At 33.8% G+C, this 26,243-nt stretch overlaps 2 protein-coding genes and 1 pseudogene across 3 annotated transcripts; all 3 read right to left on the reverse strand.

The window, feature by feature from the left end:
- Nucleotides 1-529: 529 nt before the first annotated feature.
- LOC306639708 (olfactory receptor 5T18-like) lies at nt 530-1,487 on the reverse strand (the record flags this gene model as incomplete). Its single annotated transcript, XM_079103483.1, is given in 2 exon segments — nt 530-574; nt 576-1,487. Coding segments are annotated over 2 exon segments (957 nt in total).
- Nucleotides 1,488-11,683: 10,196 nt separating this feature from the next.
- On the reverse strand, nt 11,684-12,618 carry LOC306639009 (olfactory receptor 5T18-like; annotated as a pseudogene). Its single transcript has one exon. The product of its transcript is annotated as an olfactory receptor 5T18-like (transcript).
- Nucleotides 12,619-25,094: 12,476 nt separating this feature from the next.
- Nucleotides 25,095-26,024, reverse strand: LOC306639070 (olfactory receptor 5T18-like; the record flags this gene model as incomplete). Its single annotated transcript, XM_079102508.1, has 1 exon — nt 25,095-26,024. The coding sequence occupies one exon, from the start codon at nt 26,022-26,024 to the stop codon at nt 25,095-25,097; it is 930 nt and encodes a 309-aa protein (XP_078958634.1).
- Nucleotides 26,025-26,243: the final 219 nt, after the last annotated feature.

Raw genomic sequence — 26,243 nt, forward strand, 5'->3', positions numbered from 1 at the left:
ATTCACAGACCACAGAAAGAAGTCTCAAAAGAAATCAGTCAATGGGCAACTTATTTTGGGACAATAGCACCAAGAACTGTGAAAAAATAAATTTTTCTTCTATGAGCAACTCATTCTACTGTATATTATTATGGTAGCCCTAGAAAACTAATAAATTGGTGTCAGCATATATGTATATATGTGTACATACATGGATATGAGTATGTACATGAATTCAGAAAAAAACAAATACATGATACTTTTATACATGTACATAAGTTGAAAAGAGGATTGAATATGATTTTTATTTTGAACTATTCAATAAAACAAAGAAGCACAATAAATAAATATAATTAAAATAAAGATAATAATTAAAATCGATGAATTAACATGTTCCAGAAAAATTACAAATCATTCTTTATATTACCTCCATGATGATTTTAAAACTTAATGTAAAATTAAAATATAGTTTAAAAACTTAAAGACCTTAGTAAGCTAAGACAAGACTTTTTATCAGAACTTATTATGGAAAATTGTCTTTTTTTTCATTTTAGTGTTCTGTGTGAAAATTTAATTTTATCCATACACAAATTTTTCCTCAAAACTCTTTTCATTGCCTCTTTCACATCTTTGTTTCTCAAGCTGTAGATGATGGGATTCAGCATGGGAATCACAATGGTATAAAATATCGACACAATCATGTCATGATCTAAGGCATAGTTGGAACTTGGTCTCACATACATGAAGAGGATGGTCCCATGATAAATGGACACTCCAGTCAGGTGGGAGCCACAGGTAGAGAACACTTTCCTCCTCCCTTCAGCAGAATGCATCTTCAGAATGGCCAACAGGATGAAGCCATAGGAGATCAGGACAATTAGAATGGTGACTATCTCAATGGAGCTCACAAAGAAGAAGAGCAGAAGCTCGTTTATGTGAGTGTCAGAACAAGAAATGGCCAGTAGAGGAGGAATATCACAGAATATATGCCTAATTTCATTGGACCCACAGAAGGACAGGCTAAAAGTGGCCACGGTGTGTATAATGGCATGTAGAATTCCACCACCATAGGAAGCAACGATGAGTGGCACATAGACCCTGGGTGACATGCTCACTGAATAGAGAAGTGGGTTGTAGATGGCCACATAGCGATCATAAGCCATGGCTGCCAAGAGAAAGCACTCTGTGGTTCCAAAAGCAACAGCAAGAAATGACTGTGTTGCACATCCATTGAATGAAATTATTTTGCTTTTTGATATAAAATTTGCTAACATATTAGGGGTAATATCTGTAGAATAGGAGGCATCCACAGAAGACAACACACTCAGAAAATAGTACATGGGATTGTGGAGCCGGGAATCCAAGATGACCAATCCAATCAGTCCTAAATTTCCCAGAAGAGTAAAAATGTAAACTGCTAGAAACAGGAAAAAGAGAATTATTTGCAGTTCATTGCTGTCTGTGAAGCCCTTGAGTACAAATGCATGAACTTCAGTGGCATTCTTCATGTTTAAATATCATAAGACATGAATATTCAGAAGATCTTACTTCACGTTGCTGTATAAACAATGAACAATAATATTGTGAGTTGAAGACAAATTATATATTTTAATCCTTTGTTATTGCATAATAATTATGCACAGTATTAGGATTCAATATGACGGTTCTTACAGGAACTTGACATAATTTCAATTTCTCTCCCCACTACTTCTGTTTGTCTCCCCATTACCCTCATCCTCATCCTCTTCCTCTACTCAACTAGTCTCCTTTCTATTTTTACAAGATCCCCTTTATTTCTCTTTTCTGTGTAGCTTCCACATATGGTAGAAAAACATGAATTTTTACTTTCTCAGTCTGAACTATTTCACTTATTCCGACACTTTCTAGTTACATTTATTTAGCACAATTTAGTGTCTAAGCAATAGATCCCAAGATAATGTCAAAAGGGTGAGACAAGGGTGGATACCACTTACGCAAAATCAAGTGAGAGATATAGGTTTATCATTTAGTCGTTAAATGCATGTCTTTTAAAAACCATCAGATCAAGTACTTGATTTGTCGCTGAGTTCTATTAGGTGTTTTTATATTAAATCACACTAAAACTTCAAGTGAACAGTTGAAAAATCTTATTCATGAAATCAAAATATATGAGATAGTATGAAAGTACACAGACCACATGGATAGACTGGTCAGAATTTCAGAAATTTCATTAATGTGAAAAAGATTTGCTACTCTCCAGTAGAACTCAAGCATTCATTATTGTACATAAATGGCACAAAAATAGATGGACAAAATATGTTAATAAAATTGAATCATTAAAATAACTTAAAATATAAAATATACTGGATTGCTTTGTTTTAACAGAGTAGTAGATTCCTGTATTTTATTTTATGAGTTTATTCCTAAAATTGTTCTATATCCAGTAAGTCTTATTGAGATTATCTGAATAAAACTAGTGCTTTGAGAGGGAAGATGGAATATAAAATTAATACAATAGCATGTTCCATTCACATTTGTTTCTGAAGTATTTCTTATTGCCTGATCCCTTTAAAGAAATGATCTTTTTTTTTTTTTTTTAAATTTGGAATCTAAATTCTTGACATTCTCTTTCCACTTCCTCAATTCTCTGATGAATAGTGGTAGATTTTTTTTTTTCTGAAAAAGTTGTTTTTTCTTTTAAGTTGTCATATCTGTTTACATATTTTGGAATGTGAACTCAGTCATATAACTTCTAGTGAACTGTTTACTGGGTCACAGATTAGTTCATAAAGAATAATAATCAAAATTATAATAAAATAGTCTTTACAAAAAGATGTACTATTAATATCAAAGATATAGGAATAAATGCAGGAAATAGTAGAACAAAACTTTTCTCACTAGTCTCATGATTAAGCAAATTAGATGTTAGAGATAGCTATATGAATTTGCAGTTTCTATTATTAGTTCGTGACACAGTATTCAAAATAGGGCACTGTCCTTATACAGATATTCATTAATTATTTCTTTTTTTCATTTTCATTTTTATTTTCATGTGGTGCAGAGGATTGAACCCAGTGCCTCAGACGTCTAGGCAAGTGCTCTACCACCGAGCTACAACCCCAGCCCCTAATTATTTCTACAGTAACTAAATCAAAGATAGTTCTGATCAGTCTTGAGGGTAAGTAATCTGAGGTAAGTGACATTCTATAATCTATTCAGATTTAACAATACAAATTAAGGATCATTATCAATAACTAAACTTCATTCCCATCAGTAAAGATATTGATTTCATCACTATTTCCAGAAATAATGCATCCTCCTTCTCATTGACCCGAAGGTTTCAGAAGTAGCCTAAGTTCAGACATTCGGTGCACTGATGTCTTCCTGTGGTTCTGGAGTGAGAGGCAGCAACCCTTGACCCACCACCCTGTCACTGTCTCCTGATCCTGGGTTTTGGAGAACACCACCTCAACAATCTTCTGGGATAATTAAACTCAGGGTTATCAGTACAAATCATCAATATCAGGAAAAGAGTATTATCATGAAATTATTAGAAGGAAAAACTACTTTCAAATGAAATATCATCTCTTCCTCATTTTCTACCTCTTCCTCCCTCCCTCTGTCCCTTCCTTCCTTCCTTCCTCCCTCCCTCTCTTCCTTCCTCCCTCCCTCCTTCCCTTTGTTCTTCCCTCTTTCCATTTACACTTATTTTTTAGTGTTTTAAATCATAATTTTATTGAAAACCATTCTCATCCTGAAAGGGTGCTTTTATTCTTTAATTCCAGTCAGACTATAAACTTGGGGCATGGAATATAACTAAAGGATATTTTCTTAAAAGGGGATTAACAAGTTTAAATATCATTTCAGCACTACAAATGCAGAACATCTCTTGCTACAATATGTTCCCATTATAATATCTATACTTATTTTCTCCTTTTTGGAAAACTCTCCCACTGATATATTTAGTCATGTATATCAAACCATGCAAATGAACACTGTGAAAGAGATACTTAAACACTACTCAAAATTACCATGATAAGTGCATTTTATAATTTAAGATTTTAAAAGTGTACATAATAAAATAATCATAACTAATGTGAAAGCTTAAGCCACAGACTGGAGAAAGAAGTTACAACCATGTGGGGCTTAAATATATACAATGTATTAAAAATCCATAGAAAAGTGGACAAAGTGATGCTACAGAAAAAGTAAAAAGAACTTTGATGGCCAAGGCATGCATGCATATGTATTTATAAAAGAGATATAAAGGAGAATTTTCATGACAAAATGATATCACACATAATTCTCATGATTTCATGAAAAATAACAAAAATCGAAGACTCTCTCTCTACAAAGTGATGATGAGTTCATGATGAAGATCAAATATTCCCACTTATATAAGTATTAAAGTTACTCTCACTTTGGGAAATCATTTATATATTATTTGTGTGTGTGTATATATATATATATAAAACAAAATCATGGAGAACATGGAGTTAAATGAGCTAATATAGATGAGTCCAAAAATATTCATCTGAACGAAAAGAAAAAAAAAAAGAAATCTGCATGCGCAGAACAAGGAAGTTAGTATTATGTCATACAGGGGTATTTATTTATTTAGGGTACTGGGTATTGAACCAATGGGCACTTTACTACTGAGCTGCATCCGTCACCCTGTTTCATTTATTTATTTATTTATTTTTTTAACTCAGCAGCCTTTTATCTTTATTCATATGTATACCAAATGTTAAACAAAACTATGGTTGAACTTTGTTTTTTTGTTTTTGTTTTTGTTTTTTGTTTTGATTGAAACAGGTTTTCGCTAAGTTGCCAGACTGGTCTTGAATTTATGACCCTTTAGCTTAGGACCCCCAAGACATGGGGATTACAGTTGTGCACCACCACATCCAGCCAGGGTCTTTAGAAAACATGCAAAAACCACTTCAATTTGTTGATGAACTTATAAATACATAGCTAAACAATGACAGATTGCATATGAATGGCAAATTGATGAGAAGGCATTCTCTGAGTGAAGGAGGTACTTCGACAGGCTCAAGATCTACAAATTAATAGGAAGCAGAAGAACACAAATAATTTCAATTTCATGAATTAATCCATGTGTCAAAAAAATCTAAGATGAGGGCTGGGGAGATAGCTCAGCTGGTAGAGTGCTTGCCTCGCAAGCACAAGGCCCTGGGTTCAATCCCCAGCACCAAAAAAAAAAAAAAAAAAAAATCTAAGATGGGATAATGTGTATATCAAAACCATTTATATTTCCTAATATTTATAGGGGGACAAAGGAGGAAAGGGAAAAATGGAAGAACAGTGGAAGGAATCTCTCCAAAACTTTGTATGTATATACATGAATATACCACAATGAATTCCAACATCAAATATTTCCATAAGACACTAATTAAAAGTATAAATAGATATAAATAAATTATGGAAAAATCAACAGATTGAAAGGGAGGCGAGAAGAGGAAAGGATGGGGAAAGTGCTGGTGAATGAGTTAGAGCAAATTATATTCCATGCATTTGAGATTATATCAAAATGTATTCTAATTTTTTAATATAACTAAAAAGGATCAATAGAAAGTAAGGTTATATTTTAATTTAAAAAGTAAATATCTGCAAGGTAAATATTTATTACTACTCAGATTTGTAGAATCTCCTTACTTCATTTTATATATATATATATTTTTTTTATAGACATATATTGTTCTGTGTGTAAATGTGCATGCACAAATTTGTGTTTCCTATCACATAATAGCAAATGCATTACATTTTTAAAAGATTTGGGAAACCATAAAATATTATGTCAACATTGCTTTCCTCAGATGGTATAGATATAATGGGAAGAGGAGAGATAGGAGTAAAGCGAATTTAGTTTGAGTGTGAACAAATATCATTTTAAAATCACATAGTAAAAATATCACCTCATGTGGGTAATGAAAATATAGACATGACATTTTTCTGAATGTTGATGTGTATTTTTGTGTGTGTGGGTGTTTTTGTGCTTTGTGATCCACTGAGGGCTCTACACTCTTCAGTTTTGATTTCTTGACCAACCTATGTTTATGTAGATGAGGTAAAGAAAAAGTAAAAGAAATGAAGTAGCACTTTGATGAACACAGTGAAATCTGTCCATGTCCTAATCTGATTTAAAGTTACAAGAAAATCCAGGGTCAACACGATTCCTGCCACCAGTTCAATAACACATCTGATACAAGGTAAGTAATGTGAACAAGCCATCCGAAAGCACATATGGATAAACCAGCTTCCAGACTAAAACCCATGTGTAATGTTATTTTTTCTCCAGTTTTATCCTTCTTTGAAAGAGCAATACAATTGAAAAACCAAGAAGCACCTTGATGTACAGTCAGGAAGACTAATTAAAAGTGTAAACCAATTAACATTACACAGCTTGGGGTACACATTTTCTTAATCCACTGAGCCACTTTACCAGCCCTTTTAAATTTTTTATTTTGATACAGGGCCATATTAAGTTTCTGAGGCTGGCCTCAAACTTGTGATTCTCCTATCTCATTCACTTCAACTACTGGGATTAAAGGCATGTGCCACCATGCCCGGCGTGGCTACACATTTAAAATGACCATATCAGATGATTATCAGATATACCTTTTTAAAAATTATGAAATATTAGGACAAATAATAAGAATTATAACAAAATTATAGAAAAGTATGTGTGATCAAGTAGAGTCAAATATTTAAATATTTAGCAACATGTACTATTTTTCTGTGATTACTATTACACATTCAAATAATTTTATTGGTATTAAATTAAAAAACAATCCAGATGTAATATTTCTTTTTTTTTTTTATTTTATGGATCTGGGATTGAAGGTGCTGGGGTTGAACCTAGGTCCTTGCACATGCCAGGCAAGCCTTCTATCTCTGAGTTTTATCCCCAGCCCTTGGTGTAATATTTTGACTATGGTTTTAATATGTGTCCCTTCTCTTCATGTGTGTGGATCATTCTGTAACAGAAAAAGAAAATTTCTAAATTATGTGATCTGTTGATAACAAAAGTACATGGGAATAAAAGTACAATTTCATTTGGTACATTACTGTGGGCTGACTCTTCATGTAAATTAAGTAATAAAAGCATCAATATTTATCAAATTTTCTTTTTTTAGGAAGTTTTGTTGTACAATACTTAAGTAGAAATTAGGATAAGTCAGATATTGAGAAATGCATTTTATCCCCCTACAGAATAGGCTAGAATTAAAGGAGTTTATATGGATATTTAATAGCTAAAGTATTTAGGGTCACAACTTGATCCTGATTAGTTCTCCCAAAACATTCTGTAAGTGATGTCAAAATCTCACTTACCTGTGGAACAGCAAATTCAGTTCCACTTATGTTATAATATGGTTCATTTAGACTGTTTATATCCACTTACTTGATTGTTGATAGAGCCCAAAGGAGAAACCTCAAAGGGACTATGACCCAATTATTTTCTGGTTTAAAATAACAACATGATGATTTAATTCATAATAAAAGAGATAATGGCTCTGGAAAAAAGTCTGCATGTTGACATAAAAAAAATGAATGGAATTATTTTGTGTCTGAATCAAAATGATGTCTTAGAAAATATGTATTTTAAGATGTTTTAATGTTAACTAAGAAATTTTAAGATTTGTGAAATCACTGTCACATAGTTTCAGCATTGTTATAATCTCACTTATCTGAAGCCCACTTTCCACATACTGACAATATAACCCTTTCAACATTGCAACAAGTCAGTTGTCATGTTGAACAGTGATAATGTATCATCACCATATGTTTCTTGAGAGATCTAAGGGATGGATTTGAAATATTCAAGTACATCACACTTTTACTCTACTCAAAATATACACTGCTGACTTCAGTGTGAATCAAGTGTCAATTTTGAATGTTATCAAAGGATTATTATTCAAGGTAATTAGAAAACAATGAAAGGGACATAAGTGTAGAGGAGATAAAAATTAAAACCTGGACTTAATAAATCATGTAATTTGTGAAAGATGTAGGAAGTTTGTGTGTATGTGTTTGTAGAAAGAGAATGATAAAATAGAAATCAATTCAGCCACAGAAACTTGTGCAATAAATGTACACAAGCACATAGACACACATATGAACAAACACATGTATACAAGGATTATAATAGAGAAACTTAACACAGGTAGACAGGGACAAAACAAAAGAATTTTTTGTTTTCATCAATTTTTCTGCCTGATGATAGCCAGGTTAGAAATGACAAATAATGAAATATCTCATTCTATACATATGTATTTTGAAGACAGCATAGTGAAATTATTTGCATAGTCAGGTATACATTTTCATGATCACAAGCATATCTCAGGATAGCATATGTAGAGATATTTAAATTTAACATCAGTCATAAATACCGTAAAGAGAAGCAAGTGTGGAAAAAGAATAAAGTATCCTGTTGTGATTGGTTCACAACCTACCTCAGAGAATCTAGGATGTGCCTCAATGAAGAGTTCATGTCTGTGCCCTGAATTTAAATAGATAAAATGTAAAACTGAAATTCTTAACACATTCAAAGATGAACAGACAACAAAGTAACATGAGCAAATACTCATATTTAAGAGAAATAGTGGAGAAAAAGAAATACAGAATGAAATGATAATAGAAAAGTGAATGAAACTTTGAGTAGACAAGCCAACCATCCCATCATCTGATAAAATGTTCTGTTCTTTGCTGGGTTGTTGATTTCCTTTTATCTTCAGGTTGGAGCAGATTAAATTACAATAGTTCAGGAGCACCAAAGAATGTTCATCAGCAGCCCTTACTGAAAATTAGTAACTCACTTCTTTTGCAATTAAAAAAATGACACTTTGATAATGTCAGAAAATTACATGAAGACATTACTTTGAATAAAGATATTAGTTGTAAAAGACCACACATTTAATAATATTTCATATGAATTATATAGAATAAGAAAATACATGGAGACGGACAGTAGATTCATGTTTCTAAGGGAGAGAGGTGAGAAATTAGGAATAACTGTTTGGCAACATGAGTTTTCTGAGTGGTCAAAGTGTACAACTCTAAACATATTAAACACACTCAGATGAAATTTAGCACATGTAAATTATAATTTGAAAAATTGTTTCACAGTAATTTCCTCTATATTATTTTAAATTATAAGCAAAAAATAATATTCACAAAAAATATCAAAAATTGAGAAGTCTCTCTGCACTTAAAATGGTTTAATTTATGATTTTGTTGAATTTTGATGAGTTTATCAGGATATTATTAAATGCACTTTGGCTTGTGATATTCTTGACTTGAGATGGGTTCATCAGAACATGTATTACACCATCCTGATGCAAGGAACATCTATAATGGTCAAGACACCAATCATACCTTTAAAAAGAAAACACATTCTGGATAGATTTTAAACATTTCCATATATTTGTGAAATTTCCACAGTTATTTCTGTAACTGATGCTTAGGTTTACACAAGGTAGGAGAAATGATAACTGTTGTTATTTCAAACTTCATAAATTTGTTTAGACTTTTTAATGTCCTAATATATGGTCTATGTTGGAGAATGCTCGGTGCAATTAGGAAGAGTGTGGTTCTTTAATTGCTAGATTGAATGTTCTGTATGTATCTGTTGAGTTTATTAGGTCTTCATTTACTTTTGGTGAATCACTAACACCTCATTTTGTCTCTTGCTGATGACATGTTTTTTTTTTTTTCTTGATGTTTCTGGTCTGAATCAATGTCTGTGCATTTAAAAAAGTTGGGAATTAACCCAGTCTTGCAGCTTGGCTTTGTCTGAGAAAGGCTCAGAGCAGCATTCATGTTCACTGTACTTGTAGGATAGCTGTGACTGGCATGGCTCTGCCAGATGCCCAGGGCTCTGTTGGCAGAAACCATGCTGGAACATGCAGGAACTCCTGGGCTCATGTGGTCAGTGCCGGGAAGTGGCATTTTTGAAGCCTGTGAGGTTTGCCACCTGTTCCCGATTGTGTGGAATCCATGCCCATGGAAGTCAGCTCAGCAGTCGTGCAAGCTGAAGATTGTCCTACAATAATGAAGCCTCTGGCTATGTGGCCCTGTCAAATGTCAGGTCAAGTCTAGGGACTCAGTCTGCAGGTAGCTGCCTGGAATCTAGAACTGTGATCAATTGTATGCTAAGGTGGGGAGATTTATCATTAAGTGTTTTTGGTTTGGATTCCATCAGGAGTTCTGACTTCTAGATGTTGTCCACCCACACCTCATCTTTCTGTTTCTCTGGGCATGGAGGTAGTGAGGACACCTGTTCACGTCTGATCATTTTTTTTTTTTTTTTTTTTTTTTGGTGTCTTTAGGTACCTACTATCTTTCTGGTGGCTCAGGAAACATGGACCCTAAATGTCTGTGACTTAGAAGGCAGGCTTACTCCTTGTTAGGATATACAGTCTTGTGTATTCTCCAAAAGAAAAACTCCATAATCCCAGCACTGTCAAATCCAGTGTGGGCGCCTCTGTGTACATTTTGGAAAGAGTGAGGTTTGGCATTTTAATGTAGAGTTACTGTAGTTTGTTTGATATGGTGATGGTGTGACACTGTGGGGGGATATACGGATTCTGCCTCATCTGGTTCTATAGGTCATAGGTCACTTAGTGTATTTTTGGGCACACTAAGTGGTGGTTAGTGTCTAGGGGATGCTCCTGTGGAAGCTGCTTTGTGGTGTGTACTGTTGTGTATGTGCTGAGGTTCCCAGAGGACTGCTGAGGTTATCCTCAGGGAATATCTCCTGTGGATTTGTGCATCAGAATGAGAATTGAGTTAAATGGCAACTCTGAGACTCACAGGTGTGGGCCACCCAGAGGTGCTGGAGCACCCAAGCTACTTTGCTATTTGCTATGGTTTTCTCCTCAGCCAGTGCTTGTTGTCAACCCAGAGGCCCAAGTCTACATGCCGGGAGGGTGCTTCACCTGCTGACTGTTTCTGTTGGGTTTGGTGGAGCACGGTGCAGGCATCCGGGCTGTATCCGAATGCTTTGGAACACTGAGTACCCATACTCCTCTGCAGGCAGGAGCATAGAACTTGGTGGCTCTCTACAACTGTGAGGCCTGTGATCACAGGCTGATTGTACATGGCCTGCTACAGAGAAGACTCCACCCTGGCTGCCTCAGGGTGAGGGGTTTAGCCATCACCAAGATGTAGGGAGGGAGGGAGTTAGCCTGCATTGGTCTGAACTGCCGAGGCAGAGGGGAACACTGAGCTCAGGTCAGCAATCCCTGGGAGTGATATTTTTTCTTGCTTCAGCTCTACCCCTCTTATCTTCAGAGAGGTGAAGGGATTTGGTTATCCTTCAGCTTGCAACAATTCCTCTTCAAGTTCCTTTGTCAACTCTCCTGAAAATTTTATTTGATTCTATCTCTAGGTAGGGAAAAACATACTGATTTAATGTCTCACAGGGAGTCTAAGTAGCTGTGGATTCTAGAAAATGACTGCTCCGCTGAGCACAACCCAATTCCAAATCCCTCAGTTATCAAACTGCCTAAAATTAAGCTTTAGAATTCTGTCCAGCATCTCTCTGTTAATCCACTTATCTGTAGAGAAGATGGAATTGCTGACTAGATCCTCTCTTCCATCTTTTGAGTCCCAAATCAAAATATTTTAAATAAAATTTGTGACAAGAAGACACTTTATAATGAGTCTACATTTTTTTTTTCAATTTACCATTTAGCACAAAATTTTATTTCATCCATACATCAATTTTTTTTAAAAGTTTTTTCATTGCCTCTATTACATCTTTGTTTCTCAAGCTATAGATGATGGGATTCAGCATAGGGATAACAGTGCTATAAAATATCGACACGATCATGTCATGCTCCAAAGCATAGCTGGAACTTGGTCTCATATACATGAAGAGGATGGTCCCATGGTAAATGGACACTCCAGTCAGGTGGGAGCCACAGGTAGAGAACACTTTCCTCCTCCCTTCAGCAGAATGCATCTTCAGAATGGCCAACAGGATGAAGCCATAGGAGATCAGGACAATCAGGATGGTGACTATCTCAATAGAGCTCACAAAGAAGAAGAGCAGAAGCTCGTTTATGTGAGTGTCAGAACAAGAAATGGCCAGTAGAGGAGGAATATCACAGAATATATGCCTAATTATATTGGACCCACAGAAGGACAGGCTAAAAGTGGCCACAGTGTGTAAAATGGCATGTAGAATTCCTCCAACACAGGAAGCAATGATGAGTGGCACATAGACCCTGGGTGACATGCTCACTGAATAGAGAAGTGGGTTGTAGATGGCCACATAGCGATCATAAGCCATGGCTGCCAAGAGAAAGCTTTCTGTGGTTCCAAAAGCAACAGCAAGAAATGACTGTGTTGCACATCCATTGAATGAAATTATTTTGCTTTTTGATATAAAATTTGCTAACATATTTGGGATAACATCTGTGGAATAGGAGGCATCCACAGAAGACAACACACTCAGAAAATAGTACATGGGATTGTGGAGCCTGGAGTCTGTGATGACCAGTACAATGAGTCCCAAATTTCCTGTGACAGTAAAATGTAAACTATTAGAAATAGGACAAAGAGCATTATTTTCAGTTCTTTATTATCTGTGAAGCCCTGAAGTACAAATGAGTCAACTTCAGTGACATTCTTCATGGTTAAATATCATAAGACAAACTTGAGGAGCTTCAGAAGATCATAGTTCATATCACTGTGAAAAAAATGAGCAAAACTGTAAATCAAGTGAAAATGACTAACTTTATAAAATCTGTATTAGTTCATAATAATGAAGCAGAGTGATACACTGCAATGTGTTAATTCATACTGGTACTTAACATACTTTGATCAATGTCTTTTCCCAGTGATTCTCCCTGTCCTCCCCTCCACCCTAGTCTGATTCCCTTCCTCTCCTCTCTAGTCCTTCTTTCTATTTTTGTCACATAGCCTTTCTTCCACTTTTCTCTCCAAATCCACATGTGAGAGAAAGCATGACTCTGGACTTTCTCAGTCTGACTTCTTTCTCATAGTGTGACGTTCTCTAGTCATAATTGCTTTTGTCAATGTATAATTTGTCCACAGTGGATCAGGAGACAATGGCAGAAAGGAGACTGTGAAAGATGTAGTTTTTTCCCTCAATAGTCAAATTCATTCCCTTTTAAAATACACCAGCTCAACTATTGATTCATCACTAGTTCTATTAGTGGTTTTGACATAAACTGCATTAAAACACCATGTGAGGAACTAAAGACAATCTTTTGACATCTGAACTCACGAGATAGTTTGGAACTAGACAGATCACATGAATGAGTGGTTGGAGTTTCAGATCCTTCAGAAATTTGAAAAATGACTTGCTACTATCCTGTACAATTCAAGCATTCTATATTTTTAAACCAATGGAATAAGTACTAAAAGACAAAATATATTAATAAAATTGAATGGTTTATTTAAAGTATAAGACATGCTGAATTACACTGACTTTAGAGAGTAAGAGGACTCTGAATTATATTTTATGAGATAATTTCTAAAAATTTTTCTATATCAAGTCTTACTGGAATTATCTGAATAAAATTAAAGTTTAAAGGGGTAAGATAGCAGCTAAACAGTTGACCATTTTTATTACTTTGAATCTAAATTCTTGACATTCTTTAAGTTTTTTCCACTCCCTTAAATATCTGATGAAAATTGGTATAGTTATCCTTAAAAAGCAGATTTTTCTGTAAAATTTTCATTTTTGTTAGATATAATTGAAAATGAACTCAGTCGTGTAACTGCTAGTTAACTAAGTCACAATTAAAGTAGTTCATGAAGAATAATAACCAAATATTAAGAACAATAGTCTTAATAAAGTATATGCAACTTAAAATTAAGTTAAAACTTATAGAAATAAATAAATAATAGAATAAATCTTCTCTCACTCATCTTATGATTAAGCAAATTAGGTGTTGGAGTTACCTGTACATGAATTCACAATTTCTATTTCTAGTACATGGAAGAGTACTCAAGAAAGTATAGATTTTACTATAACACTTATGGCATCATTTCTTTCTTGTTTAAAAAGACTGAAAAGTATATGACTGAAAACTGATGGTGGGTGTGAAGAAAGAGTAAATATCCCTACTCTACTATTATTAGTATTAAAATGACTCCAATTTCTAGAATCAATTTGTAAATGTTTGATAAATTTATAAATCTAATAAAATCTGGGAGAACATAGTGCTAAATGATTTTATATGGATTAGTGTAAAATATGCATTTAAGCCAAAAGGAAAAAAAGGGAATTTGCATATGCAAAACAAAATTATCATAACTCATATAAAGGTATTTACAATATTTGCAAAAACCTTTGTTTTATTAATGACCATGTAAGTTGTAGTTAACCAAAGACAGCTTGCATGTGAATGACAAACTATAGAAAAGGCATACTTTTGTAAAGGAGATAATCTGCTAGGCTTCAGATCACATGTTATAGGAAGAGAAAGAAGTATATAAAGAATTTCAATTTCATAAATCAACTATATGACAAAAATAAATTGAACATGGAATAATGTGTACATTAAATGTCAGTTATATTTCACTATAATATTCATTATAAAATGAGTATGTTGTAATTTTAAAAGTAAATATCTACATGTTAATATTTATTAGTACTCTTAAGATTAGTAGAATCACCATATATATATATGTTTATGTGTGTTTGTAGTTGGATAACTTGTAAATAAAAATCTTCATAACTACTCCAAAATTGAAATTTTTGGAAAATTAAAAACCATCATAATAAATTAAAAAAACAACTATTTTATTGCATATATAATTGACAACTTATTATCAAGAATGCATACAAGCTTTTTGAGAAGTATAAAGGCACTTCAATATGATAAAACAAAAATAGCATGAAGCAGTAATATCATAGTTATAATCATTTCAATTACAATATTTTGGAATATAATTTTCATGCTGGAAGATTAAACCATCATAAAAGGAACAATTCTTTGCCAGTTACATTCAAGGAAATGTACACCCACCATCTCCATTGAGTTCCATGCATTTCTGTCATTGCAAACTACCCAGTAAGTCACTTTTCCTCTTTGTTCCCTCTCTCAAGCTCCTGGCAACCATCAATGTGTGTCCTGTTTTTATGTATTGGTTGATTCTGGATAGTTCATATAAATGGAATCATAATACATATGGCCATGTGTACTTGACTTCTTTTACTCTGCATAATTTTTCAAGATCCAGACCTATTTTAGCAAGTGCTGTTAGATATTGCATTTTGTGGATAAAAGTAACCCATTATATTCATATGTCACAATTTGTAAATGCAATCTTCTCTTGAATGTTGGAACTCATTCCACCTTTGACTGTTATGATTTGTGTTACAGGAACCTATGCTTGTTGCATTGCCTACTGTTAAATCTCTTGATTATATAGCTAGGATTAGGATTGTGGAGTCATAGAGTAATTATGTTTAATACTTTGAGGAACCATCACAAAGTTTCCCTCAGTAACTGCTGCACTCTTGGTTCCCATTAGCTATGCACAAGGACATTGCTTTCTTCACATCCTTGCCAACAGTTGCAATTTGTAAATGTTTTAACTTTTGATAGTAGTAGATGTTAAGTGGTACCTCATTGCAGGATTGATTTACATTCCTTAATCACTAATGAGGGTGAGCAATTTTTCATGATTCAATGTCCATCTATATATTTATTAAAGAAACGTCTTCAGATTCTTTGATTGTATTTAATGGGTTACATACAAATAATTCTATTGGTATTAAATTTTTAAAAATTCTGTGTGTAATTTTTTTGACAGTGGGGAAAATTTTCCTTGCACATGCATTCTATCACTGAATTTTGCCCTCAGCCCTGGGTGTAGTATTTGGATTATATTTTTTAACTCTGTTCCTTTTCTTTATGTTTGTAGATCATGCTTGACCACATAAAGAAATTTTGTCAATTGTGTGATCTGTTGATAACAAAAGTACATGGAAAAGAAATCACAATTTCATTTGGTACATTATAATGGGCTTTCTTTTATTTCATGTAAATTAGTTAGCAAAAACATCAATATTTGTAAAATTTTATTTGTTTTATAGGAAGTATTGATTTACATTACTTATGTAGGAACTGGGAGAAATCAGATATTGAGAAGTACATTTTATCCCCCTATGAATAGGCAAGAATTAAAGAGTTTATATGGATGTTTAATAGCTAAAGTATTTAGTGCCAAAACTTCATCCTGATTTTTAATTCCCCTCAAATATTCTGCAAATGATGTCAAACTCTCACTTACCTGTGGATCAGCAAATTCAGGTCCACTTATGTTATAAATATGGTTCATTTAGACTGTTTATATCCACTTACTTAACTATTAATGGAGCCCAGAGGAGATACCCCACAGGGACTATGCCCCAATTATTTTCTGGCTCAAAATAGCAGCATGATAATTTAATTCATAAAAAAAGAGATAATGGCTCTGGAAAAAAGATCGAATGTTGACACACAAAAAAAGAAAAGAATTATATTGTATCTGACTCAAAACAGTGGCTTAGGAAATACATTTTAAGATGCTTTAATATTAGCTAAGAAACCTTAAGACCTGTGAAATCACTGTCACATGGTTTCAGCATTATTATAATTTCACTTCTCCAATCCCAGTTCTCCTCACATGGACAACATAAACCATTAACATTGCAACAAGTCTTTACTTATGACAAATAATAATAAGGTAAATCACTGTATGTTTCTCAAGAAATCTAGTAGATAGGATTTTAGTCTTCAAATGCATCACAATTTTACTCTGTTCACATTAGGCACTCCTGTCTTTGAAGTGAATACATTTATAAAGTTTGAGCTTATGAGGGCTTATTATTTGAGGTAACTAGAAAACTACAAAGTGACATTTCTCTGATAAGATGTTCACATTTTTTCATATAATTATCGCCTTTTGTAGTTTCTTTGAGAAGTGTCTGTTCATGTGTTCATTGATTGATGTGTGTGTGTGTGTGTGTGTGTGTGTGTGTGTGTGTAAGATTTGGAGTATTGTTATTCATCCTTGTAAGAAGTATAGCTAGCAAAGAATTCCCTTCATTCTGAAGGGTTTTCTTCAATTTGCTAATTATTTCCAGAGCTGTAGGAGTCCTATTCAGGAAGTCATTGCCTGAACCTCTATGTTGAAGTGATTCCCCTGTTTTATTCTAGCAATGTCAAAGTGTCAGATCTTATACTTAGGTCTTTGGTTCATTCTGAATTGACTTTTGTACAAAGTGAGTGGAACGGATCTAGTTTTATTCTTCTACATATGTTATTTCCTGTGTTACCAGCACCATTTCTTAAAAAGGTATTTTTTTTTCTCCCAGTTATGTTTTTGCAACTTTGTCAAGAATCAGATGGTTATTGCTACATGAGTTTGTATCTATGCCCTCTGTTCTATTCCATTATTCAAGTGTCTATTTTAAGTCACTACCATGATGTTTTTGTTACTAAGACTCTGTGATATATTTTGACATTGGACATGATGATACTTCCAGTATTATTCTTTTTGCTCAGGATTGTGTTGGCTATTCTGGATCATTGGTGTTTCCATTTAATTTTAGGACTGTATTCTCTAGTTCTTAGAAAAACGCCATTGGTATTTTTCACAGTTATTTTTTTAAATTTATTAATGAATTATAGTTAAAAGTAATAGTTGAGTTCATTTTGGCAAAATCATATATGCATGGAATTTGATGACCTCATGTCATTTCCTGGTGCTCCTCTCCTCCTCCCTTACCATAGTCTCCTTCCTTCTACTCTATTAGTCTTCCTTTCACTTGTTTGTTTTTATTATTTTCTTTCTGTAATATTTTGTTTTAGTAGTAGGTGGACACGATACTTTATTTTATTTTTATGTGGTGCTAAGGATCAACCCCAGGCCCTCATACATGACAGGCGAGCCCTCTACCACCGAGCCACAACCCCAGCCCTATTATTATTTTCTTAATCTCTCAGAAATTCTGAACATTTTAACATCCCTGATATTTTTATTGACTTGAAAGGGATTTTTAACATTTCTTTGTTCACAGAATATTAACAAACCATATGTCCACCTAGCTCAAAACTATAAAGTCCATAAATTACACATTGAAGTGCTCCCTTTCATTTGCTTAGGGCTCACCATTTTCTCTTACCCCCAAACACCACCCCTGAACTTTAAAAATTCTTAGACTTTATGTAGCCATATGATCATATCATTGGTATTTTAATGGAGATTGTGTTGAATCCATACATTACATTTGGTAATAAGTCCATTTGACAATATTGATTCTTCTGAACCATAAATGTGGGAGTTCTTTCCATTTGCTATTTTTCGAGTGACACTATGTGTCAGACATTTTTCTAGACTCCAGGAAATACATTAGATCATAGAATACATTTAAATAAAAATGTATGATATATAAATATGATAAGCGAAGTGGATACACTTAAGAAAGAGCCAAATTTGCCAATCAGTTGACCCTGACTCTACACTGTGCTTCCCTTTGGTTATCATTCAGTTTAACTATAATCTAGATAAATGATAAAGCCCAGTCTCTCGGGGTAATACTCACATCATACAATGAATTTGACATTGTTCACTTCCTTTATATTTCATGGAATAATCTGATAAATTGTGTCATTAATTATTCTTCATAGACATTGTAGAGGTTCAGTTTATGGGAAAGTACAGAGGAGCATAACTCCTTAAGTGAGCACATTCCTGGGACAATAAAGGCCCTCTGTTTTCTTGGCTTAGGAACATTCTGCAACTCCTCCCTCCTTGAGCCATGGAGACATTATCTTATTGTAAAAACATTTGGTACTAGTGGATTCAGAAGCAAACAAGTTATATGATCTGCACATGGACAAAGCTAACTGCACTAATGTAACCTGACATAAACCTGGAATATATAATAAAACAAAACTGGCTTTCCTGGCAACAGCCATTTCTTACTGTACACCATCTTGTGTGCTTGCCTCTTTATTTTCTCAACTCTACTCTTAGAAGACATTGTAGAGCTTGGCTGAGAATCCATCTTGTCCTGGGCTTTGTTGAAAAACATTTAATTATTGCTTCAGTCTTACTGTTTCAGACTTGTCTATTTCCTTTTTTATATATCCTAATGTTTCACTTTGGTTAAGTCTTATGTGTTTAGAAATTTGGCAGTATCTGTGGGATTTTTCAGTTCATTGGAGCATAAATTTTCAAAATAACTTCAAATGATCCTCTGGATTTAGGAAGTGTCTATGGCTATATCTCCTTTTTTTTTTTTTCCAGAAAATAAGTAAATTCTTTATTGCCAGTTGACATGATCATCTACGTAGAAAATATTGCAGATCCTACAGAACAAGTACTTATAATGAGGGAGTTTAACAAGGATACAAATCCATATGCAGAAGTAAATTGCATTTCTGTGTGCTAGAAAACTAAGTTATATGTATATATACTAGAAACAACTAGAAATTCAAAATACATATGATAGTGTGATATAAAATACTTAAGACTACAATTTTCCAAAAGATATTCAAGACACAAACTTTGAAAATTACAAAACATTGCAGAGAGAAACTAAGACCTAAGTAATAGGAGAAATATATCGTGTTCATTGAACAGAAGACTCCATGTTGTGAAAATGTCAACTCTCAAGTCAATTTATAGATTCAGTATAATCCTAATCACACACAGCAGGCTTTCTGTAGTTGTGTGGAAATTAACAAATCAATTCCAAAATGTATATGTAAATATGAAAGATCTGAAATAGCCAAAGCAATTTTGAAAATGAACAAAATTTGAAGACATACACTACATGGTTTTACAACTTATTATAAGGTCATAGAAAACAAAGCAATGTGGTATTGATATAAAAATAGACAAATAAATAAATGAATGCTCTTCTCTACAAATGGTGCTGGACAAAATTGTCTGACCAAAACATGAACCTTATCCCTTACCTCACCCATAAACAAAAATTAACTTGAAAAGGATCATATTCCTAAAAGAAAAAAACTCGAAAAGTTTTGGAAGAAAATATGAGCAGAAACCTTGAAGATTTGGGGTTTGGCAAGATTTCTTAAGGTAGAACACAAAAACTACAAATTATAAAAAAAAAAGAACAAATTAGATTTATGAAAAATCATAATTTGTTCTTCAAAAGAATGAAAAAGCAAACTACATAGTGAAAGAAAATCTTTGCAAAACACATATTGATATAGTGATGATTGGTGAATGAACTAAAAGTAACTAAATTATATACATTTTAAAGGATGAAATTTAAGGAATGTGAAGTATTATCTCAGTAAAGCCCTAATAAAACAACACCTATTCAACAAAAGACTCATACCTTGATTATTTAAAGAATTATCACAGCTTGATAAGATGATTAAGTCAATTAAAAAATTAAGGCAAATGTTTGAACAGATACTCCACCAAAGAAGATATATTGGTGTCTCCTTTTTCATCTTTAATCTTGATTTGAATCTTTTCTTTATTGAGCTTGGTTTGGATAATGTTTTATCAATGTTTTGCATGTTTCCAAAGAACCAAATTTGTTGTATCAATTCTTCGTATGTTTTTTTTATTCTCAATTTCATAAATTTCAACTCTTGATCTAGTTTCCTGTCTTCTACAAGATTTGGAATTATCTTTTCTTTGTTTGCTATGGTCCTGAGATAAAATATTTTTTTTTTCTTAAATCCATGGACAATTTATCACTGAGCTACATGCCCAGACCTTTTATTATTATTATTTTTTATTTTGAGTCATGGCATCACTAAGTTTCTTAGGGCCGCACAAATTTGCTTGATATGAACTTGCAATCTTCCTGCCTCAGTGTCCGGAGCCACAGGATGATAGGAATCTATCACTGTACTAGGCTCTTTTTTAGTGTATGTGCTTAATGTTATAAACTTTCCTCTTAAAAATGCCTTCATACTGTCCTAGATCATTTTTTCTAGGAATTTTTAGTTTCTTCAATAATCCATTCAAAACCCATTCAAAAAACCATTTGATAACCCATTCAAAAGTGTAAACACTAATCTCTAGTGTTAAAATGTTTTTTTTTTCATATCTTTCTATTGATATCTAATTTTATTTCATTATTGTCTGATATGATATCAGGAATTCTTTCTTTTTCTTTTTGTATTTGCTAATATTTGCCTTGTGCCCTAAAATACTGTCCATTTTATAGAAGGTTTCATATACAGCTAAGAAGAAAATGAATCAAGTTGTTGATGGACAAAATATTTTATAGATGTCTGTTAGGTTCATTTATTCAATTGTATATTTAATTCTGAAAGGTGTTTACTCAGTTTATGTCTTTAAGACCTATCCACTGGTGAGAGAGGTGTGCTGAAATTACCCAGTATTATTGTTTCCAGGTTCTTTGATTCTTTATATTGTGTAGGGTTTGTTTGATGTACGTAGGTACACCAGCATTTGGAGAAAAATTACTTACAATCACAATATAATGTTGGATTTTTCCCTTACCCAGTATGAAATGACTTTTTGACTGTTCTTATTAATTTTGACTTGAACTCACTTTGTCCAATATTTTCCATTCTTGCACCCCTGTCTGTGGATATCTTTGGCTGTAAGGTAAGTCTCTTGTAAAGATATGGTTTGGTGATTTTTTCCAATCCATTCTGACAGTCTGTGTATTTTGATTGAATTTATTAGACCATTTACATTCAGTGTTATGGATAAATGATTTTTATTTCCTACTATTTTGATTTATTTCTAATGCTTAATTCATACTTGATTCTCTCTTAATCAACTATTATTCCAGTGAGATTGATCTGTACATTTACCCTGACATGTGTTTTCATTATTTGTGTAAAATATTTCATTGAGTATATATTGTTACTGCTGACTTAGTGGTTATGAATTATTTTAATTAGTTTGTACTTAACATGGAAATATTTATTCTTCTTCAATTCAGAAGAATTGTTTTTCTGGATATAATAATCTTGGATGGACAAGATATCTTTCAGGACGTGTTATAGATTATTCTAAGTCCACCCATTTGGGGGATCTGGTTTGAGAACCAGTCAAAAAACCATTGGCTTACCTCTAAATGTTGACATGCCATTTTCTTCTGTAGCTATGAAAATTTTATTTTTGTACTCTATATTATGCGGTTTAATTATTATGTATTTTGGAGAGGATCTCCTTTGATATTTCTTATCAGTGGTAAAAAAAATGAGATAGCTGCTTCTGAATTCTTTCTAAATGTATTTTGTGTTTGGACTTCCATCTCATTCCTAAGGTTAAATATTTTCTGGTATTATTATTGAAAATTGGTGAATTTCTTTAGAATGTATTTTGATGCCTTCTTCTGTGACAATGATTCTCAGATTTGGACTCAGTTTTATCCCAGATTTCTTGAATACTATACTGTTATGGTCTAATTTGAAAATCAGCCCACACTTACCTCATTTTGTTCAAACACCTCACCCTGTGTGAAACTGCCCCGCTTCCTCATGAGCTCACTTCACACAGGAAGGCTAACACCTCCACTCCCATCCACATGCACCCTAACCACATATCTTTCCTCTATGGAGCTAATGCAAGATTGTTTTTCTGATACGTTATTTCTGAAACTACAAGTATATTTTTGTAGTTTGGTACAGTTCCATTTTATGAAATGGATCTTGTGATTATAATTGCTACTCTTACTCCCCCTTTGTTGTGGTTTTAAGCCTTATATGCTTATTCCTATACCTAATAGAGGTCAAGGGTCATGGAAATGCTTGGTTTTCTGCACTGTAAGCCCAACCAGAAATTAATTCTTTGTCTTCACATTCAAAGAACCCGGAGAATTATTTGGGAATTTGGGAATAGGACCTTAACAATAGTGTTGGTTTCTTGAATCTATTTTTAATTGTTCACTTTATTTTTAAAGATCAAATATTTGACTTTTGAGGACTGAGATTCTATCTTCTGTGTCATCTGATCTATCTTTGATGCTTTCAAATGAATGTTTAATTTGATTATTAAATCTTTTATTTCCAGGATTCACATTTTTTTCCTTTCAGAATCTCTATCTCCTTATTTAAGAAATTTTTTTCTCTCCTTGTACTTTCTGTTTTAATCATTCTTTTACTTTCTTTTAGTTCTTTGAACACTTTCACTATTAACTTTCTAAGTTACTTCTCAAGCTTTTCAACCACTACAGTGTCAATGTGATCGGTTTGTTGTTGAAGAGTTGCAGACTGCTTGGTGTGACTTATTTCCTTACCTTTTCATGTTGATTGTGTCATCTTCTGGGATGATTATTTCCTCTACATTTATACAAGGAAAAATTTGGTGAGCTTCTTTTCTCATGTGCCCCAGAGTGAATGGTTATCCAAATACTGATTATTCCTTCTAATGTTTGTACTTTACTATGCCCAGTGTCCAACACCACCTTGAGAATAGATACTAACACCATCAGTTACAACCACTTCAGAGCAAAGTCATGTACCAATAAATGTAAGGGGAGAAGAGAAAACTTACTACAAGTGTTCTCAACAGTTCCTGAAATCTAAGTATACATTTAGCAAGTGCATGAATAGATGAGCAAACCAAGTATGTAAAAATAGCCAAATCACTATTGCATAATATATGGGAATGAGAAAGAGAGAGACACAGGAAATAGTAGACACACACACCCACAACACACCACACAAACAAAAAGAGAGAGAGAGAGAGAGAGAGAGAGAGAGAGAGAGAGAGAGAGAGAGAGAAGACAGAGAAATTAAACAAACTAAGATAAATAAAGAAAAATGGAAGGATTTGGAGGCAGGAGCCAGTAATGCAAGAAGGAAATGAGACTAGAATGAGCAAATCTAAATCAGAGATAAGAACAAAAGATAGAAGGAACTATTCCAGTTAGTATTTTAATGCATTAGAAGAAATATATTCAATTTCTTAAGAATTGTAATATCAAATTATAAGGCAAGATCTATCAATTCAATATAAAACTTAAGTAATATCTTGTATGATCAAAATTGACATTGGAGTTAGTTATATATAATTTTGCATGCTAAGGTGGGGAGATTTATTATTCAGTGATCCCAGTTGAATTTCATTTAGTTTGGGACCTTTAGAAGATGCCCACCACTCTCATTTTATCTCTAATTGTCTCTGGTTGTGGAAGTAGTGATCATATCTATTTACTTCTGAAGCATTCTAAGATCCTCTTTCAATTTTTTGGTGTGTATAGGTACCTACTAACTTTTTGTTGGCTCAGGGAATATGTACCCTAATTGTCTCTGATTTAGAAGCCAGATTACTCCTTGTTAAGATATACAGTCTTGTGTATTCTCCCAAAGAAAAACTCCAAAATTCTAGCACTGTCAAATCCAGTATGGGCTCCTCAATGTATACATTGGAGAGTGTGAGGTATGGCATTTTTAAGGTACAGTTATTGAAGTCTGTTTGATGTTGTGCCATGTGACCCAAATTGGAACTGGATGAAGAGCTTTGGCCCCACCTGATATACACAGCTCAGAGGACATTAGTATATTTGTGAGCAAAGTAGGTGGCGGTTAGTGTCTATGGAATGCTCCTCTGTAGCTACTTTGTGGGGTGTACTGTTGTATAGAGCTGAAGTTTTCCAGATGACTGCTTAGGTTATCCTTAGGGAATATCTCCTGTGGATTTGTGCATCAAAATGAGAATTGAGTTAACTGGCAACTCTATGACTGACATCTGTCCTAGAAGTACTGGGATAATGGAGCCACTTTGCTGTTTGTTATGATTTTCTCCTCAGCCAGTGCTTGTTAGTTAGCCCAGAGGCTCAAGAAACTGTATTTGGCTTAATGTCTTCTAAAGAGGGTGACTAGCTGTGGACTCTACAAAATGGCTTCCTGATCCAGCATAACCAAATTCTAAGTCCCTCCAAGTCTCAAGCAGTCCAATACTGAGGTTTAGAGTATATAGTCTGTTAAGCAAACCTCTCTTCATTTGTTCTTTCACTGCTGCATTTCCTGACCTGTGGAGAAGATGAAGGTTTTAAGCCTACATACTCTCTGCCACCTTGTGAATCCAAATAAAGTATTTTAACTAAAATTATAAGAAGAAGACGCTGAAAATGAGTCTATTTTAAATTTATTGTCTAACATTGAAAATTCATTTTATTCATTCACCAATTTTTTAAAAAGTTTTTTCATTGCCTCTATTACATCTTTGTTTCTCAAGCTGTAGATGATGGGATTCAGCATAGGGATAACAGTGCTATAAAATATCGACACAATCATGTCATGCTCCAAAGCATAGCTGGAACTTGGTCTCATATACATGAAGAGGATGGTCCCATGATAAATGGACACTCCAGTCAAGTGAGAGCCACAGGTAGAGAACACTTTCCTCCTCCCTTCAGCAGAATGCATCTTCAGAATGGCCAACAGGATGAAGCCATAGGAGATCAGGACAATCAGGATGGTGACTATCTCAATGGAGCTCACAAAGAGGAAGAGAAGAAGCTCATTTGTGCGAGTGTCAGAACAAGAAATGGCCAGTAGAGGAGGAATATCACAGAATATATGCCTAATTTCATTGGACCCACAGAAGGACAGGCTAAAAGTGGCCACAGTGTGTAAAATGGCATGTAGAATTCCTCCAACACAGGAAGCAATGATGAGTGGCACATAGACCCTGGGTGACATGCTCACTGAATAGAGAAGTGGGTTGTAGATGGCCACATAGCGATCATAAGCCATGGCTGCCAAGAGAAAGCACTCTGTGGTTCCAAAAGCAACAGCAAGAAATGACTGCATTGCGCATCCATAGAATGAAATTATTTTGCTTTTTGATATAAAATTTGCTAACATATTTGGGATAACATCTGTAGAATAGGAGGCATCCACAGAAGACAACACACTCAGAAAATAGTACATGGGATTGTGGAGCCTGGAGTCTGTGATGACCAGTACAACGAGTCCCAAATTTCCTGTGACAGTAAAAATGTAAACAGCTAAAAATAGGAAAAAGAGAAAGATCTGAACTTCTGTATTGTCTGTGAAGCCCCGGAGTATAAATGAATGAATTTCAGTGACATTCTTCATGTTTAAATAACATAAAATGAACTTGAAGTTCTTCAGATCATAATTCATGGTCTATGAACATAATGGGCAAAATTATGAGTCAAGGGAACAAGACTCTACCTTTTAAAAATTTTTAGTTGTCTTTAATAATTATATGTAGTAGTAACACTCACTGTGACTACATATACTGGCACTTAACATTCTTTGATTAACATCTTTTCCCAGTACTTCTCCCTGACC

This window comes from Sciurus vulgaris (genome assembly GCF_902686455.1).
Source record: "Sciurus vulgaris genome assembly, chromosome: 11".
Classification (NCBI taxonomy): domain Eukaryota; kingdom Metazoa; phylum Chordata; class Mammalia; order Rodentia; family Sciuridae; genus Sciurus; species Sciurus vulgaris.